Source organism: Vigna unguiculata, chromosome 1 (assembly GCF_004118075.2).
Source record: "Vigna unguiculata cultivar IT97K-499-35 chromosome 1, ASM411807v1, whole genome shotgun sequence".
Classification (NCBI taxonomy): domain Eukaryota; kingdom Viridiplantae; phylum Streptophyta; class Magnoliopsida; order Fabales; family Fabaceae; genus Vigna; species Vigna unguiculata.
This window is the reverse complement of record NC_040279.1, coordinates 4,919,602-4,938,084: the sequence shown is the minus strand read 5'-3', so window position 1 is coordinate 4,938,084 and position 18,483 is coordinate 4,919,602. Positions and strand designations below refer to the sequence as shown.

General features: G+C 32.4%; 1 protein-coding gene across 1 annotated transcript; it reads left to right on the top strand.

The window, feature by feature from the left end:
* Positions 1 to 1,904: 1,904 nt before the first annotated feature.
* On the top strand, positions 1,905 to 11,484 carry LOC114163483 (cinnamoyl-CoA reductase 1-like). Its single transcript, XM_028047796.1, has 6 exons — positions 1,905 to 2,192; positions 2,318 to 2,487; positions 2,575 to 2,766; positions 5,250 to 5,412; positions 10,165 to 10,351; positions 11,086 to 11,484. The coding sequence occupies exons 1-6, from the start codon at positions 2,072 to 2,074 to the stop codon at positions 11,240 to 11,242; spliced, it is 990 nt and encodes a 329-aa protein (XP_027903597.1). The 5' UTR covers positions 1,905 to 2,071; the 3' UTR covers positions 11,243 to 11,484.
* The last annotated feature ends 6,999 nt before the right edge of the window (positions 11,485 to 18,483 follow it).

The window sequence follows — 18,483 nt, the reverse complement described above, 5'->3', positions numbered from 1 at the left end:
GGTTCTGGAGCGCATATTAGATCGGTTCCACAACCGATCTAATATACACTGATGTAATATGTCAAAGACATATTAGATTGGTTCTGAAACAACAGATCTAATATCTTTTACTGAAAAGAAAAAAAAACATTTTCGAAAGTGACCATGTGAAGGGGCAAAGGAGAAACGAACCACCAAAGACCACCAACAAACCACCAGGGCAAAGGAGAAACGAACCACCAAAGACCACCAACAAACCACCACGGACCAACACCAACGAACCACCAACGAACCACCATGGAGAACACCGCACCCCAACCGCAAACTTGACTAAGAGACTTCATGAAACACCATGGGGACCAGCGACACACATTCGGTAAAGCAGCGGCATCACAAATTTGCTTCATTTGCAAAGGAGATGATAAAACACCAAGCACCGAAAAATAACAACTACAAAAAGAGCTTTCTCCACAAACAAAAACCCTAGGCATGAGAAAATGAGGGAAAAAAACACTAACTTGTTGCATTGGTTGTTGAAGAGTGGCATGGAAGAGAAGAAGAAGCTTGTTGAAGCACGATGCGATAGTGGTAGGGCACGGCGACGGTGGTCATTGGCGCTTGGAAGAGAAGAAGAAGCAGTGGAGGCACAAGAGAAAAGACCAAAGCAGGCATGAGAGAGAAGACGAAGTTCGGTTCTTTATATAACCGATCTAATATATACATATTAGATCGGTTTTCCCTATAACCGATTTAAAATACTTTTCATTATTTACAAAATTGCCACCGTGTTTTAAATTAAATCTGTTCCACTTCAACCGATCTTATATCCTGTTCTAATATCTCCATTTTGCACTAGTGATTATTTTTTAAGTCAAATTTTGTTATCCGGACAAAAGTGGGTAATGACAGAAGGCTAACCTTGTGTGTGGTAGGGTGAACCCCATTGACAATGACTCTGCAGATCAATAGAGGCTACCACAAGTGCAAACTTAATTGTATGATAAAATCTTTTTACTCTAACTTACCTTTCTGTTTGCTTGTGTTTGTCTTGTGTGTGGTTTTTCCTTCTTGCAATGATCATCGATTTATTGATGTGAGCAGATGTGGAAACCCCTAGTGGTCACTAGGGTGATGGAAACTCTGCAGTGTACTCAGGCTGTGACTGAATCTCATTCCTTTGAGTACTCCTAGTAGACACTGTTGCTTATGTACTAGCTCGTCCTATGAGCAAACTTTTTGGACAACTGTTAAACTTATATGTTTTATGTTGTTAACAACACCGTTGTGTGTCTTAACTTTGTCTTCTAGTACCTTCTAGATAACTATAATGGTTTATAATGTGTATATCTTGGTGTTGCTCTTTTATATTATAATTTGTGTGATGTTTCATTTATAAAATTTATTATCTATTAAATGGGACTTACAATAAAACTAAAATAAAAAATTTTACAAAAATTAAAACCAATGATTAATTCCTTTATTTTACATAACTTGCCCATTTCTTCGCTGTTTTACGTTTCTATTCCTATTGTGCCTTTCACAATATTTAATTCCTAATGACTAAAAAAATAAAAAAGAATAGCTGTTGCAAGATTGTAGAGTTGGTGAAACTGCTAATCACTATGCATCGACCAAAATGTTGTGTTTGTTGGGTTCTACCCATATATTTTAAATGAAAAAAAAAAAAATAGTCCAGTCCAATCTTACGGCTGGACAAAAGAATTAGGTTAAATTTAAAAATGTGAAAAATAATTTAAAATTTAAATAAAATACTTTATTTCTTTAAAACTAAGTGACAATTGAAATTAATTTAAGACCAAAATACATTTTAATAATGTCATATTATTTAAAAAAAATTTAAAAATTATATTTATTATTTATATAGATAGGTGCAAAATTGATGATGCACTTGATTATAAGTTTAAATTAGTATTAGTATATCTTCTTCAGCTTGATATTTTTATTTTATTTCTATAAGACCAGTAAAATAATTCGACTAACATTTTCGCAGATTGAGATCACGCAAGACAGATGTTCATCAAAAAGCCAGAGTGAACAGAGAATCAGCTCAGAGCAAAAGAAGAAAACCAGAATGAGCAGCGGCGCTGGGCAAGTGGCGTGCGTCACCGGCGCTTCCGGTTACATTGCTTCCTGGATCGTCAAATTTCTTCTCCATCGTGGTTACACTGTTAAGGCCACTGTTCGCGACCCAAGTCGGTGTTATTTTTTTCTTCTTTAATTTGTTGTTTTCGTGGGTGATAATTTTTCGTCACGGTTGTGGTCACAGTGACGCATTATCATTTCGAAAATTAAAGATTGGATAAAATGTGATGTGTAGATGATCCCAAAAAGGTAAATCACTTGCTTAAACTTGATGGTGCCAAGGAGAGATTGCATCTCTGCAAGGCGAATCTTCTAGAAGAAGGTTCATTTGACTCTGTCGTTCAAGGGTGTCACGCTGTGTTTCACACTGCTTCTCCCTTTTATCACGATGTCAAGGATCCGCAGGTTTGTTTCATTTGCAATTCGATTTGTGCATTTTTTTTTTATGTGTGGCCGTCTAATATTTTGTGTTTTTTCTTTTATCGATTTTAGGCTGAATTGTTGGACCCAGCAGTGAAGGGGACTCTCAATGTTCTGAGATCGTGTGTAAACTCGCCGGTGCTGAAACGCGTCGTTTTAACCTCTTCTATTGCTGCAGTTGCGTACAATGGAAAGCCTCGAACCCCTGATGTAGTGGTTGACGAAACATGGTTTTCCGACCCAGATTTCTGTAGGGAGTCACAGGTATGTGTCGTTTCGTCTTTTCTTGGAAGTATACGAAGATTCAATGACAATACTAGCAGTTCATAGTTGCTTTCTTTTATTGCATACTTTTTTATCCTTGATTATTTTTTTTTTCTCCAACCCTTGAAACTTGATAGACAAGTTGCTCAAGAGTGGGATCATGAAGACCAATTCATTCTCCATCTTCATTGTCATTATCTTCATCCCCTGTCCCCCCTAACTCATTGCACTAATCAATGACATTTGAGTATAATAAGTGGTCAATTTCATCCCTAATATTGCATATACCAGCTAATATTAAATATACCAGCAAGTTGATGAATATGCTTTTTATGTAAACCAAATCGAGCAAATTTTTAGTAGAGCAGCAAAGGGAGCCACAACCGCCGCGAGCATACAAAATTTTGTCCTGTTCCATCTAACCTGTCTAACTTACCAGCCAAAGGTGAAAGGCTGATCCACGGGTCTAACTTCGTTTTTGAATTAAAAGTTAAAATAAAAAATATTTTAAAAAGATTAACTTTTTTATATTGTAATATTTCAAGATATAAATATGTAATAGTTTTGCAATTTAAAACATTGACACAATTAAATTCTAATTATTAATTATAATAGAATAAATATATTTTAATTAATAATTAAGTTTAAAAAATATGTATATAATTATATATACTTAGAATATATATATATATATATATATATATATATATATTAACAAATTTAAAAAAAATATTAGTGGACCACCTCGCCAACCTATTGGCTAACCCATTGGCGGGATGGGTGAAGATTTTCAGCTTGTTTTAGTACATCGACCAGTGCCTTAATTTTTTGACGGGTCAAAACGGCCTGATTTGCCCCACCTTTAATTTTTATTGTCAGACATGGTTTGTTCCCAAACAGACATCCACACACACAAAACATTAATAGAAACCATTGATAGAAAAATCAAAGTACCTCACAAGGACAACAACCAATATCTTCCCGCGAGAATGTCTCCTATTCTTTGATTTCCAAAGCATGTAAGTGCACAAATGTTTTTCGCTATATAACTAATGTTCTACCCAATGGTTTGAAAACCCGAATAGTTTGTATGTAGCAGGCAACTCCAAGAACGCTGTAGCAAAAAAAGTCTTAAGTTTCTTCAACAAAGCATACAAGTAAACAACAAAAGTCAAATATAAGTTTCCTAGATTGGAATTATGAGTCATCTTTTAAATACAAGTCTTTTTTATTATTTTCACTTTTACTACATTTATAGAATGCAATTTTGGAAATTGAAATCCCAAAAATCTCCCTCCAATTTTAACGTGTCTGTTGTTAGGTGTTTTTTGGAATCAACAGATGCATAAAACCTTATGTATTCACAAGACCTCACAATGGCTCCAAAGGATTAGTAATGATTATCTTTTTCTCAATATCTGTATATAGAAGACCTCTTGAGAAGAAAGGTTAATGATGATAGTAAAGAAAAAGCTCTTAATGCTCTTGTAATCTTTTGTAATCCTTAAGCCTTAAGTTTTTGAGCAAAAACAATGTTGTGTTCATTGACAACCTAAAAAAGTTTTCTTAATCTTGTATTCCGTCTTAGAACATTAACTCTCTTTTAGTGAACAAACCTTGTGACCATTTAGATACCACCCTTTGTATAATCAAAGTATTTAGCTAGGAGTGATTAGGTCCAAATAATATTCACTGTTTAGGTAGGAGTGACTGCCTGTTTAAACAATAGTTAGTGTGTAGCCGGGAGTAATTGTAGTTCAAATAATATTGTGTTTAGCTAGGAGTGACTGAGGTTGAAAGAATACTCGTTTTGTATCGGTAAAGTTAGTCAACCAATGGAACTTGATTGTGTTGATAAAAAACTAGACATAGTCTGAGTTTTCAAACAAACCGGTGTAAAAACATGTTGTGTAGATCTCTCTCTACCCTTATGTCTTTGAATTTCATATTATTAATCTGCAACTAACTAAAGGAGAGTTTTGAGAAAAGCTTTTGAAAAGTATTTTTGATAGTGCATTTGTCAACTTGAAGTTGCGTTTGACAATCTTCATTACATGCTACTCTTATGAAAAACTTCTTAGCAGTATGTTTTTCAAGTTAAAACTTCATTTGATCACTAGTTTCAAATGCTGACTTGTGAAAATTTTAAAAAGTCATAAATACACAATTCAACCACCCCTTCTTGTTTACTTTACATGTTTTCACAACTTCATCCGATTAAATTCAGTTTGTTGGTAATATTTATGCACTCTTTATTCACTTATTTTGATGCATAGTTGCACTAATAAACTAACTTGTTTTTAACGGCTTCCTTTTTTTGTTGTGAGAACAACTTAATAGTTGTAATTTTAAATGCATTAGACAATTGCTACTGAGCTATCATACTTATTTTTATTCAAATGTTGACAAATTGTTATAATTTGTCATTTATGTTATGTTACCATGTTCTTCACATTTCTTGCTATTTTCTATTTATGTTTTAGATGTGGTATACACTTTCAAAGACTTTGGCTGAAGATGCAGCCTGGAAATTTGTAAAAGAAAACAACATTGACATGGTTACAATTAACCCAGCAATGGTTGTTGGACCTCTCTTGCAACCAGTCCTTAACACTAGTGCTGCTTCCATTTTAAATGTAGTTAATGGTAATTACTATTTATATATTATGCTGAAAAATTTATAGATTTGTTTTGTCTGCATCTTGATTACACAATGTATTTTTTTCAGCTCAAACTATTTTGTGGATCAAATGAAATGAAAAGGAAAAATAAAATAATGAAGCATAAATTAAAATGGAATATGAAAAGGAGGTTTTATAATAAACACAATCTAAATGTACAATTGTACATTTGAGATATCAAATATGTGTATTTTAATCATATAGTTCTTGTTGAGCTACATGGTAGTATTAATATGTTTCCTTTATCTAGCTTGATTAGTGTCTAAAGTCAAAAGTTGATGTATTCATTTTGTAATAAAAAAGAAAAGAAAAAGAAACAAAGTATGGCCTATAAGCCCCTTGTTAGAGATTCCTCTCTCTAAACTCCCAATATCAGTCCAATACTCCACACCTACATTATGTCCATCCTTTTCTATTTAACAGACTTGCCTTTCTCATTCCGTAACCACATTTTCTCTCTATAACATACGTCCGCTTCTAATTTCCACTCTCTTCCATGCTTGGCTTGAGTGTTTTGGGCCTTCATGTGTGGATCTAAAAAGGTCTCTACTGTAGATTTATAGATCCTATCCTTACCGCTCCCTATAACTACTGCCATTTGCTCTAGGAAGAAAGGAGGAAAACGCTCTTAGACTTTTGTTGTTGGCTCCAAAGAAGTATCTTCTCCAAGATAAGCGACTTTTCTGTTTCTTTGCCATTATGTTTTCCTTTTCTCATAGTTTGATGCTGCTTCCAAGATAACAGGATCAAAGTCTGTTATAAACATATCAGGTGGCAACGTTGGTTTTGAAGTAGTGTCCTTCGTTGCTCATTTGAGCCAAGAGGCATAAAACACTGGGTTGATTCAAGCATTATTGGTAGCTGAATCTTATAAGTAACTTCCCTGATTCAAGAAATAGACTGTTAAGGACCATATTAGGGAGAAGAGAGGTTACTGTTGATCCTTTGACAAATATAGTGTTGCTGCCTACATGGGAGTAACTTAATATACACCCAATTTTCTACCACATTCCTTCTATGTGCATCAGTATATTTCTTCATGTTTTATTGAGCTCGATGTAGATGAAACTTGAGCTACCTCAAAGCCTCATCTCGATCAACCAGAACTGCATCATAGATTCAATTGCCTTTTCACCAAGTATTGCATCACAGTTGAGGCCTTCCTACCATACATCATCCCAAAGGGCACCGTACTTGTGGAAAAAGGAGATGAAGTATTATTACTTGAATTTAGATGTGATAAAAAATCTGAGTGTATGCTCAGCTGATGTATGTGGTGTGTGTGTGTGTGTGTGTGTGTGTGTGTATATATATATATATATATATATATATAAAGATTAGTTCAAGTATGTCTCAAAGAGGAAGGTTACACCCTATGTTCCTTATGTGAAATCCAGGTACACCAAAAAACAGCTTTATGTTCCTTGCTAAGTGTTAAAACAACTTGTATTTCTCAATATGTGGAAAGTCAAGGTCCATGGGTACTTGACTCAAGTTCTCTAATCATATTCATGGTAATAGCTCTTCATTCTCATTTATCTATTCTAAAAAAATTCCCCACCTTGTTATTGTAGCTAATGGATCCAAAGTTGCATATCAAGGAATTGGTCAAATTCCTTTATCTCTTTTAAATCGTAATTTTGCCTTGTACATTCTATATTGTTCTTCTCTAATCCAATTAACTCACTCTTTAAATTGTTTTGTAGTTTTTTTGTCATATAGGAACATGGTACGAGCTATCTAATTGATGAAGGACATGAATCATAAGGACTTTACAATCTGAAAACAAGCATACACTTGTCCTTTAAGCTTTTTTATGATGGTTTGGGTCATCCAAGTCTAGCCAAGTTGAATATAATAGCTCGTAGTGTTAAGACACAACTGTTAGAATGTGAATCATGTCAAATAGTAAAACATGTTATGTCATCTTTTCCAAAATAAAATGAAAATAGATGCAACTCAATTTTCTCTACCATTTATTCAAATATTTGGGGACCTAGTTGTGTTAGATCTTTTGACTTTAGATTTTGTAACCTTTATTGATGACTTTTGCCATTATACTTGGATTTATTTTAATGAAAGATAGATTTAAACTTTTGTTCATATTTATGTCTTTATTGAGATTAAGAACCAATTTGAAAAAAAAATTAAAGTCTTTCAAAGTGACAATGCTAAAATATGTTTTCTTGTTGAACTTTCTTCCTTTTGATCCACACAAGGTATTTTTTATTAGTCCACCTATGTCTACGCACCACAACAAAATAGCATTACAGAGAGGAAGAATACACATGTCAAGGAAACAACATGCTCTTTAATGTTGAATACAAATGTTGTACACTATTGGACAGATGCAATTTTCACTGCTTGTTCTTTGAGAAATATAATGCCTTGTTTACTGATAAATAAAATGCCTTCTTATTTTGAGAATCAAATTCCTCACTCCTTTTTTTTCAAATGATTCCTTATTTTATGTCTCTCCTAAGGTATTTAGTTGTACTTGTTTTGTGTATATTATCTCTCTAGGCTTAGACAAACTCTATACAAAGGCTATTAAATGTGTTTTTTTGGCATATTCTCACATTCTTAGATATATCAAGAAGGCTTCAAGACAGGGATTGTTCCATAAAGATAGAGGAAATACTCAAGTTGTTAGTAAGTGAACTTTAAGCCTAACTCAACTCCACAAAACCGGCTTGTAAGATGAGCTTTGCCTTATCTTGTGGGACTTCCAACACCCCCCCTCACGCTGAGGTATATAAATCTTGTGTGTGGGTCTAGAAATAGGTGGTCTGATAGGGCCTGATAGGGGGTGGAATAGAATGTCCAAGAAATCTCGCTAGGATAGGCTTTAACTATGACTCTGATACCATGTTAGTAAGTAGACTTTAAGCCTAACCCAACCCCACAAAATCGGCTTGTAAGGTAAAGTTTAACTTATCTTGTGGGACTTCCAACACAAGTTATAAGGTATTATGAAGTAGATCAGGTTGGTTGTTCATTGAGAGTAGATACACCGCAAGATATTATGTTAAGTTGAAATGTATATGTTATTAAACCAATCCTTCAAGAGTTGAAATTTTGTCAAGTTGACCTTATCAAGTTGTATTGTGATAATTAAGCAGCCCTTCATATTGCTTCAAATCCTATGTTTTATGAAAGGACCAAAGACATAGTGATCAATTGTCATTTCATCCAGGAGAAGTTTTTTCCCGAGAAACTATGTATTGGACTTATCTGCTTTAACCACCAATTTGTATGTATCCTCACTAAGTCCTTAAAAGGACCTAGAATTCAGTTTATATCTTTTAGGCTTGGTGCATACAATTTATATGCTCCAACATAAGGGTGAGTTTAAATTTATGTTTTGTTATAGTCAACCCTCTTGGGTATGACCTATTCTTTTTCAGTATGTCCATTGAGGACATCCACTTTAGCTACCATGTCCTCTTTAGTATCTACAACCTCCTCCTCTTCCTCATGGTGCTACCATTGATGTTGACCTACTAACTTCAGCTGAATTTTCATCTTTTAACAAGGTAGGCACTCGGAAAAGTCTATTGACTAAGTTGTTCATTGAAGGAATGTAATCACTTACTAATATTATTTGGTCATGTTCATGATCAAAATTTGAGTGTAGACTTCTTAGATTGAAGACCATGTCTAACTTGTCACGTTTTTTTGTTGATACCCTCCAATGAATCAACCACAAGGAATTACTTTAATTCTTCTATTGATTCCCAAGCCTTTGCTACACTAGAGGGGAAATAGTGATGAGAAGAGAGGGAAAAAGATCCCTAACCTTGAGGGGAGAGAGCTATGTGAAACAAACTAGGAGAACAAGGGTAGAAACATGCCTTGAAAGATGCTCTAACAAGATGGATGACAACGATCCAATTTGATGTCACTAAGGTGACCTGTAGAACACAAACACCTAGTAAGGAGCTAACTATGATGGTGCATGGCAACTCGTCAAGGAGTGTCTGGTCATGCAACCATTGGGGTTGCTCTTCTTGAGGCACAACTAGTCCTGACTTGGCCGGACAAAACGATGGTGGACATGCTGTCCATTATTGGATCCAACTAACCTGAAAGAGATTTTATTGAGGAAGAAAGAGTGTATTGGGCCCTTTGAAGGTGCTATTGGGTGAGATTAGTTGAAGATAAAAAAATTCATCAAGGATGTATAGCTTAACATTGTGGGGAAATTTTATTTTTGTTGAACGTAAAAGCGGAGATATACTATGCAAAAATTGCTCATGGGTTTTGTGACTTTATTTGGATAAATAGGATGCTAAAAGGATTTATTTATTCTTCACCAAGTGTCTATAAAGCTATTATGCATGTCTTACTCTTTCATCAGCATCCATAACGTTCAAAATTTACTTGATATGATGAATAGTATTAACAAATTTCACAAAAACTTACCTTATACCATATTCAAACCAAGTTGAGGAAGCATATAAAGCTTTGTTGAAGTCAAACATTGACTCTAATGTTAGCAGGCTGGGAATGACTGACGACATCAGCTTGATGGGGGTTACATAGGATAGTAATCTCAGAAAAAGGAAGCATACAGCATCTTACTATCTTTTTGAGTTATTTAGTTGTCATTGTAAAGAATATTAGTATTTCCTATTTGCTTCCAATATATTTGATTTTTCGCATCACTGCACAATTCTTAGATAATTGAAGAAATTATTCCATCACCATGATACAGGTGTGCAAACATTTCAGAATACATCTTTTGGATGGATCAACGTGAAAGATGTTGCAAATGCCCATATTCTAGCATATGAAAGTTCTTCAGCTAATGGAAGATATTGTTTGGTTGAGAGAGTCGCACATTACTCAGACGTTGTGAAGATTTTACGTAACTTGTACCCAGCATTGCAACTTCCAGAGAAGTGAGTATGATTTATTTTGATAGTTTCAAGAATGCATAGAATTCATATATAACGTGAAAAAAAAAAAAATCCCGGTGTTTTGTACCTTACTATCTGTGCTTCATTTACTTGTTTGAAAATTGAATTTGGTGTCAGAAACGCAATAGGCATTGATGATTTGAAGCTATACAAAACTTGGATTCTATTGGCTAAAACAGCATAACTTTCCTAAATTAAGACTTTACAACTATCAATTTGTCCTAATTTATAATATCAATCTATTGTAACTTGTGTTCATAAAAAAAATTGTTTTAAGTTGCTAAAATTACAATACATTACTGTACAACTGGTGGGGGACAATAACTCTCCTCTTAGCTGGAGATTGGATATCTACTGACGTTTCCATACATGAATATTTTATGCATTCCCTATGTTAATTAGGTATCCTGGATCTGAACATGTATTGGTTTGTGCATGCAACAATACATATTCAACTTCTGTTGCATATTTGAGATACTTGATGTGTCACCGTAAGCTAATGGATTATATGTTCCTGAGATAGGGCCAAGAATAAAAATTTCGCATGTGATGGTCTTTCAAATTTTCTTTTGGATGAAAATCTCTTTAGATTATAGGGTCCAACTGACTCTTCATTCGGTCTACATTTTGTTTTGCATTTGTATAACTATAAATAATTCAATTTTTTCTTGTTTTTATTTTTTAATATCGTTTCACTGTGTCAACAATATTACCAGGTGTGCAGATAATAAGCCATATGCGCCAATATATCAGGTTTCGAAGGAAAAAGCAAAGAGTTTGGGGATTGAATTTATTCCCTTGGAAGTGAGCCTTAAGGAGACTGTGGAAAGTTTGAAGGAAAAGAAGTTTATAAAATTTAATTTGTCACCTTAAAGATACAATTTTGATTTGTGATATCTCCCTGAGGAGGAGAAAACCTGGAAACCTTCTCTACATGTCACTCGGCTTCTTGTGATGAATAAACTTACAGTAAAATAAGATAAAATTCAAAACTAGTGTTAAGTACTGAAATAAGCTATTTTTGGTCTGGATTGTGCTAGTGACAATTAAGTTTCTAACATGCGGTTGAGTCTGCACTATAGATTGCATTCTTTATATATTATATTTTATTGAAATAGGGTATTACAAATTGGGGGTTAGGCTTGAATCGCAAGTGTCGCGTGGAGGTTGCAGTCGAACGTAACAAATCTCCCTCGCAATCCATGGGTTTTTTGACCATCGTAAAAAAAGCCTCATATATATATATATATATATATATATATATATATATATATATATATATATATATATATAAAAGGACTAATACTATATCTGAAAACAATAAAGCCTATTACATATATAAATAAGGACTAATACTTTACCTGAAAAACAACACAATTTCACTGCATCTTCTCTTCACTTCTACTCTCCTTATTCTTTTATTTATCATGGGTTAATTTTACTCTTTGAGAGTATTTTTTGTTAGTTCTGAAATTTTCGATAGTATTTTTTGTTGATTCTCAAATATATTATCAAAACATCAAGATGATTGAAGATAAAGACATCAAAATTCAAATCAACAAGTATCACAAGCCGCTTGAAGATATCAAAATAGAGAATATAATTTTGTCTGATAAGTTTGTTTTAGAACTTTTGATTGAGAAACTGTCATCATGATTTTAGAAATATTGAGGGGAATAGGGCTTAAGCCACTTACAAACAAATAAGTGTTGGTAACCCAACATTTGTGTTTGGAAATTCCATGAATAAGGTTTGTATGGGTAAAAACAAATAACTTGTTAGTTTTGATAATACTAAATTGAAAGTGATTGAGATTGCATTATTGAGAGGTTAAACTTTGTAATTAAAGTTCTTTGTGGTGTAAGGACTTTAGTTTAAACAAAGTTTTTAGTGATTTTCATATTCTTTATGGGTGGTGTATGATTTGTAATATATGCTTGATGAAATTACCTATACGAGTGTCTAGTGGGGCCACTTATATGAGATCTTGGCATGACCTTATAACTCATGAATATCGAGCACTTGCATGGCCTAGTAAGCACAACACAATGATAACAACAAGAACTATATGGGTTTATTTTGATTAATAAACCGCTAACACATACCAAGTGTTTTGGTTCATATAGTTTGTTATGCCAACTACATTGTGTTTTAAGTTTTTCAATACAAGACTGGTTCATATAGCTTGCTATACCAGCTTTGATGTATTATATCCTATGTGAGACTAGAAATTTTCTTCTTTTTTCTTTCTTTATCTTACATTTTTGCAATATGTTGAGGATTGTTATTGAAATAGGGTATTATTACAAAAGGTACCCTTTTGTATTTGAATAGAATGAACCTTCCGATAGAAACCTGAAGTTCTTAATATGCTCCTTGATATGCTTTGCGCTCTCAATCTTCATCTTCAAAATGGTGGAAATTAGTTGCAATGCTTCAGTTGTAGATATCTCCATGTCACGTGGGGGGTTAGGCTTGAACCACAAGTGTCACATTGAGGTTGTAGTCAAATGTTACAAATTCTCTTCCATGTTCCATTTTTTTTGTCCATCATAAAATCCTTCTAAATCTATAAATGGGGGCTCATACTTCATCTAAAAACAACATAACTTCATTAAATATTCTCTCTACTTCTACTCTCCTTTCTTATTCTTTAATTTATCCTGGGTTAATTTTAGTCTTTGAGAGTATTTCTTGCTAGTTCTAAAATCCTCGGGAAATCCAAGAAGTTTATGTTGTATTTTGGTGTACTTATGCAATACACCTTGGATAAGTCCTTAAACGTAGTGAATCTACACGTCTCAAAATTCTACTTTGCTCATGTTTTTGTCAACTTTTACAACACTATGTTACTAAAAAATGTCTGATACAACTAGCGTTCTATATATTTCCCGTGTTTGTATACTTGCTAGTTCAATCTTGTAAACCGTATGAACGTAAGATATTTTAAATTCAGGATACACAATGTGTGCGTGTGCGTGTGTGAGCATAAGCATACTTGAAAGAATTCATATGAAAGAAAGACAAATTTTATTCAATTTATTCATTTGAAATAGTACATCAATCTTTGTATAAAGAGAACTTTAACCTTAAGGTAATAATTATAAAGATATCTCTAGAATCTTCTAACAACCATTAGCTTCTACTAATACATTTAATATTCCACCAATTTCTAATAATGTATTTATTATCCTACTTACAACATTCATCTTGAGTTGGTGAATGGGTATATATTATTCCCAACTTGCATATAAGAATTTGAAATCACTTAGTGGGAAGACCTTTTGTAAACAAATATGTTAACTGAAGCCCAGGCTGGACATAGAAAGTAGAGATAAGATCATTATCTAGTTTCTCTTTAACAAAGTGTCAGTCTATCTCTGTGTTTGGTCCTTTCACGTTGAACTCGATTGTGAGGAATGTTAATAGTTGGTTTATTATCACAATAAAGCATCATAGGTACTTCTCATTCCACTTTAAAATCATTTAGAATAATTCTTAGCCATAACAATTCACACACCCTTTGTGCCATAGCTCGGAACCAACCTTTGCACTAGACCTTGCAACAACATTTTGTTTCTTACTTCTCCATGTCACCAAATTTTCATCCAAGAACATGCAATATCTTGTGGTAGATTTCCTATTTGTGATAGACCTTGCATAATATGCATCAATATACACTTCCATTTTTAATTTTCACTTATATTGAACAATAATCCTCTTCTTGGACTTGTCTTCAAATATTAAAGGATTTTATTTACAATTTGTAAATGTCTCTCCTTTATGTCATGCATAAACTGGCTAACGACACTCACAACATATGCTTTGTCCAATCTGAGGTGAGCTAAGTAAATGAGATTCTCAACAAGTCTTAGATATTGACCTTTATTTGATGAAAAACTACCTTCATCACTCTCAATTTTATGGTTTTTGTTCTATAGGAACTCTAGTGGTCTTGCAATCAATCATACTTGTTTCTTTGAGAAGATCAATAATATGATTTATTTTGGAGATAAAGATGCTTGTCTTCTAGTAGACCACTTCTATCTTAAGGAAGTACTTCAACTTTTCTAGATCTTTCATTTTAGAATGAGCAGCAAGCTTTTCTTTCAAGATTTGCTTCTCATGTTCATGATCTCCTACAACAATGATATCATCAACATAGACCAAGAATTGTGTAAGTTTACCTTTTGGAAAATCCTTGATGAACAAGGTATGGTCACATTGACTCTGTCGATACCCCATGGAGATCATAACATGAGTGAGTTGTGCAAACCAAACACATGGTGACTACTTAAGTCTATACAAGGCTTTCTTCAACCTACATACTTTATTCCTTTTTAGTCCTAAAACCAAGGAGAATTTCCATATAGACTTCTTCCTCTAGTTGTCCAAGCAAGAAAACATTTTTACATAAAATTGTTGCAATTCCTAACCAAATAAGTGGCTAGTGAGAGAATGATTCTAATTGTATTCATCTTTGCCGCTAGAGAAAATGTCTCCTCATAATCAACACCATTAGTCTAAGTAAATCATTTACCAACTAACCTTGCTTTGTAACGTTCTAATGTGCCATCAGATTTATACTTTACATTATAAACTCATATGCATCTTACTACCTTTTTATCCAATGGCTTGTTAACAATTTCCCATGTTTGGTTCTTTTTTAAGGCACTCATATTTTCATTCATGGCTTAAACCCAATTCTCATCCTTCAATGCTTCTTGAACTAAAGTAAACTCTCTAATTACATTAATGGCAGAAAGGAAACTTTTGTGTTGCATAGATAAGTTTTTAGTAGTCACAAAGTGAGATATACGATACTTGGTACAATATCAAGTTCCTCTTCTCAAAGTAATGAGCAAGTAATCAAGTTAAGGTTCACAATTAATTTTCAAGAAATTTTCCAAAGGTTCAAGGGTTTTAGAAGAAGGAGCACTTACCTCGAGGTTAGATGATTGGTGTTATTTCTGGATCCGATTAGGTTGTTTTTGTGTCCTCTAATATTTCATACGGAAGAAGTCCTCTGGATGACTAATTTTTGGAGTTGACCCTAACTTGAGGACAAAGTTGGCCTTAGTCAGAGCAACTTCAGAAATATGGCTAATTTCTGGAGCTAACCCCTATTCAAAAATAAAGATGTCTTTGTTAGGAACTAACTTCAAAGATATCCATATGAGATGTGCCAAAAGTATCAAAAGTAATACGAAATGGTTATTGTATGAAAGGGATAAAAGATTATTCAAAAGACTCAACTTCAAAAGAACTCTACCCCTGAAGCTAAGAATATTTCGTAAAAAGAATTAGTTTCATAAAAAATGACATTCATGGAGGTAAAAACCTTTTGACTCAAAGGATGATAGCAATGATATCTCTTTTTATTATATGTATAACTAACAAATATACATTTAACAACTTTAGGATCTATTTTTGCATGAAATTGGCTATATATGGACAAACACAACACATTTAAACACTAGACTATAAAGACTAGAAAGAAAAGAAGCAGATGCAAAAAAGGAAGATATTAACTCAATAAGAATCTGACCATCTAAGAATCGATAAGGTAATTGGTTAATAAGATAGGCCGCATTGAGAATAATATTGCTTAGTGCAACTGGCATGTTGGAATAATATGATTCCTTAGTTCTCTTTTAATTAAAATAGAATAACAAGATAAAAGGCTCTCGATGTGGCATCATTAGGAACAAGGACAACTCTAATGGCAGAAGTTCCAACAAAAAAGAGTTTGATGACAACTCCAACAATAGCTCTGGCGAGGCTCTATCGACAACTCAAGCGATTGTTCTAGCAATGGTCGGATAACGACCCAACAAAGGTTCAACAAAGACTTGATAAAGGTCCAACGGAGGTCCGACTAAGGTTCGATGATAACTCCAATGAAAGTCCAATAATAACTCTTGTGGACATCGAATGAGGTTTAATATTTTCATTTTAACACGTCTATTTGTTTCAACAAATTATTATTGTTTTTAATTTCCTTAAAATTATAATTATTATTTTAAGTCAACAAACCTAGAGTTGTCAAAATGGGTTGGAACCCGCGAGCCAACCCAGCTCACCATGGGTTCGGGCCAGGTTAGGTTAAAATTTTTTTATAAATTTCAATACGGGTTGATTTTTGACCTGGTTCATCTAGAACCCGACTCACCCTAGTTGAACTCCTGATGAGTTGAGTTGACTCACCAACTCGTAGATAAAAGGGTCACACAAGTGTTTTTTATTTTTTTATTAAGTTGGGCTTTACATTTGGGTCATATTAGGTTATTTTTTTTATCCAACACATAAATAATTTATATTTTTTTATTATTTTGGTTTGTATTAAAGTTTATTTAGATTTTAATTAGAATTACAATTTAGTTTTGACTGAAAAAAAAATTATATATTTTTTTTAATTAAGTGAACCCGTGAGCCAACTCATTTAACCCGCCAACCTGTGGTGGGCCGGGTCAAGTTCAAATTTTTTTGATTTGTTAAAAGGTGAATCGGTTTGAGTTAGCTTACTAAATCATCAACCCGTAGAAGATTAAACCAGGTCGGATTGGATTACCTATTTTGACAGCTCTAAACAAACCTATGGACTATTTCATAACATTAATATCATGTTAAAAAACTCAGATTTATTTATAATTTTTACAACCACGTCCACATATTTTTGGAGTTATTTGTATTAGTACATTAAATTAACTCCACTGTGGTATCTCTAACCATTAACTTAATGTTCTTTTAAATGTCCTACTTATTTATACAATTTCATCTATTTAAGTTCAAATTTTAATATTAATCATTATCATTTAGTCCTTCTAATAACAATAATAATATAATATTAAAATAAAATTATTAATTAATATAATTAAGGTATAAAAATTATTTTTAAATTAAAATAATTAGATTTTTCAGAATAAGATGTAAACACTAAGATTATAGAAAAAAATTGGAATTAAAATTTCATTCTTTTTTAAAATACAACAGCTAAAGGTATAATTAATTCCAGAATCAATTTTAAATTCAAGAAAAACCAAACAAATATACTTTAAATATGAATGAAATGTATATGTTATATTAAATTATCCTCTTTCTTTTTTTAATTCATATCTTTGATAAATGACATCTTTTTGTATTTTTCATAGGATCCTTAACTTTTTTCATAAAAAATCTTTAATTTTATATTTTAAATCTGTTATAATTATTATTTTAGTTTTAGATAATACAATATTTTAAATAAAATTGAACATAAAATAAAATATTTAAAAATTTCAGAAATATGAATATTATCTTATTAAAAACATAAAAAATAGATGAATAGTATATTTTAAAATAGGTAATAAACATTATTTAGCACAATCTGTGAAGATAACTAGCAATTTCCCAATTTTTTTTCCCAAAAAGCACCGTTGACCACTTTTTTTACTTAAATAGTAGCATACTATAGTTTAAATTTACATGGATGGCACGGTTTTTATTTTCAGTTGAGAATTCGGTCCTCTGGCAGTCGAATTTCAACTTATGATGCTTTTTTTTTTCTTTTTATTCTAAGTCAGAATTCGGTCCCAAGGATCTGAATTCTGAACTTGTGGTTTTTTTTAAATGAAATAGAATTAATTTTTTAAAATTTTTGTAATAAAATAGATATAAGATTTATTTTTTATCTTTTATCTTTTGTAAAAATTTTACATTAAAGGTTAAATATATATTTTTTAGAAATAGATATAGTATTGTATTTTTAGTCATTTTAGGTATTATTTGAAAGAAAAAAAAAATAATAAATATTTGTTGATTTAAAAATAGATTTTATATTGTGTAGTAAGTTATTTTATGTGTAATTTGAAAATATAAACATCAATTTAATTTATTTTTTTTTAATAATTTGTGTAGTATTAATTTTTTTTAATAGGAGTAATTGGGTGTTGTGTTTGGAATCTTTCCTTCGTGGACTTTCATTTCATTGTGGGTTCTGTATGTGGGGAGTAATGCTGAAATAAGTGGGGAGTTTTTCTTAATATTATGAACATCGCTAACAGTTTTGTTAATGTAAAATATGAAACTTGAGTGTTAAGACAAAATGTTTGTTATCATTGTATCATAGAAAAAAA

Coding starts and splice junctions, on each gene's coding strand:
- LOC114163483 (XM_028047796.1), top strand. CDS start 2,072: ATGAGCAGCGGCGCTGGGCAAGTGGCGTGCGTCACCGGCGCTTCCGGT. Junction 5,413..10,164: donor CATTTTAAATGTAGTTAATG/GTAATTACTATT, acceptor ACCATGATACAG/GTGTGCAAACATTTCAGAAT. Junction 10,352..11,085: donor GCATTGCAACTTCCAGAGAA/GTGAGTATGATT, acceptor CAATATTACCAG/GTGTGCAGATAATAAGCCAT.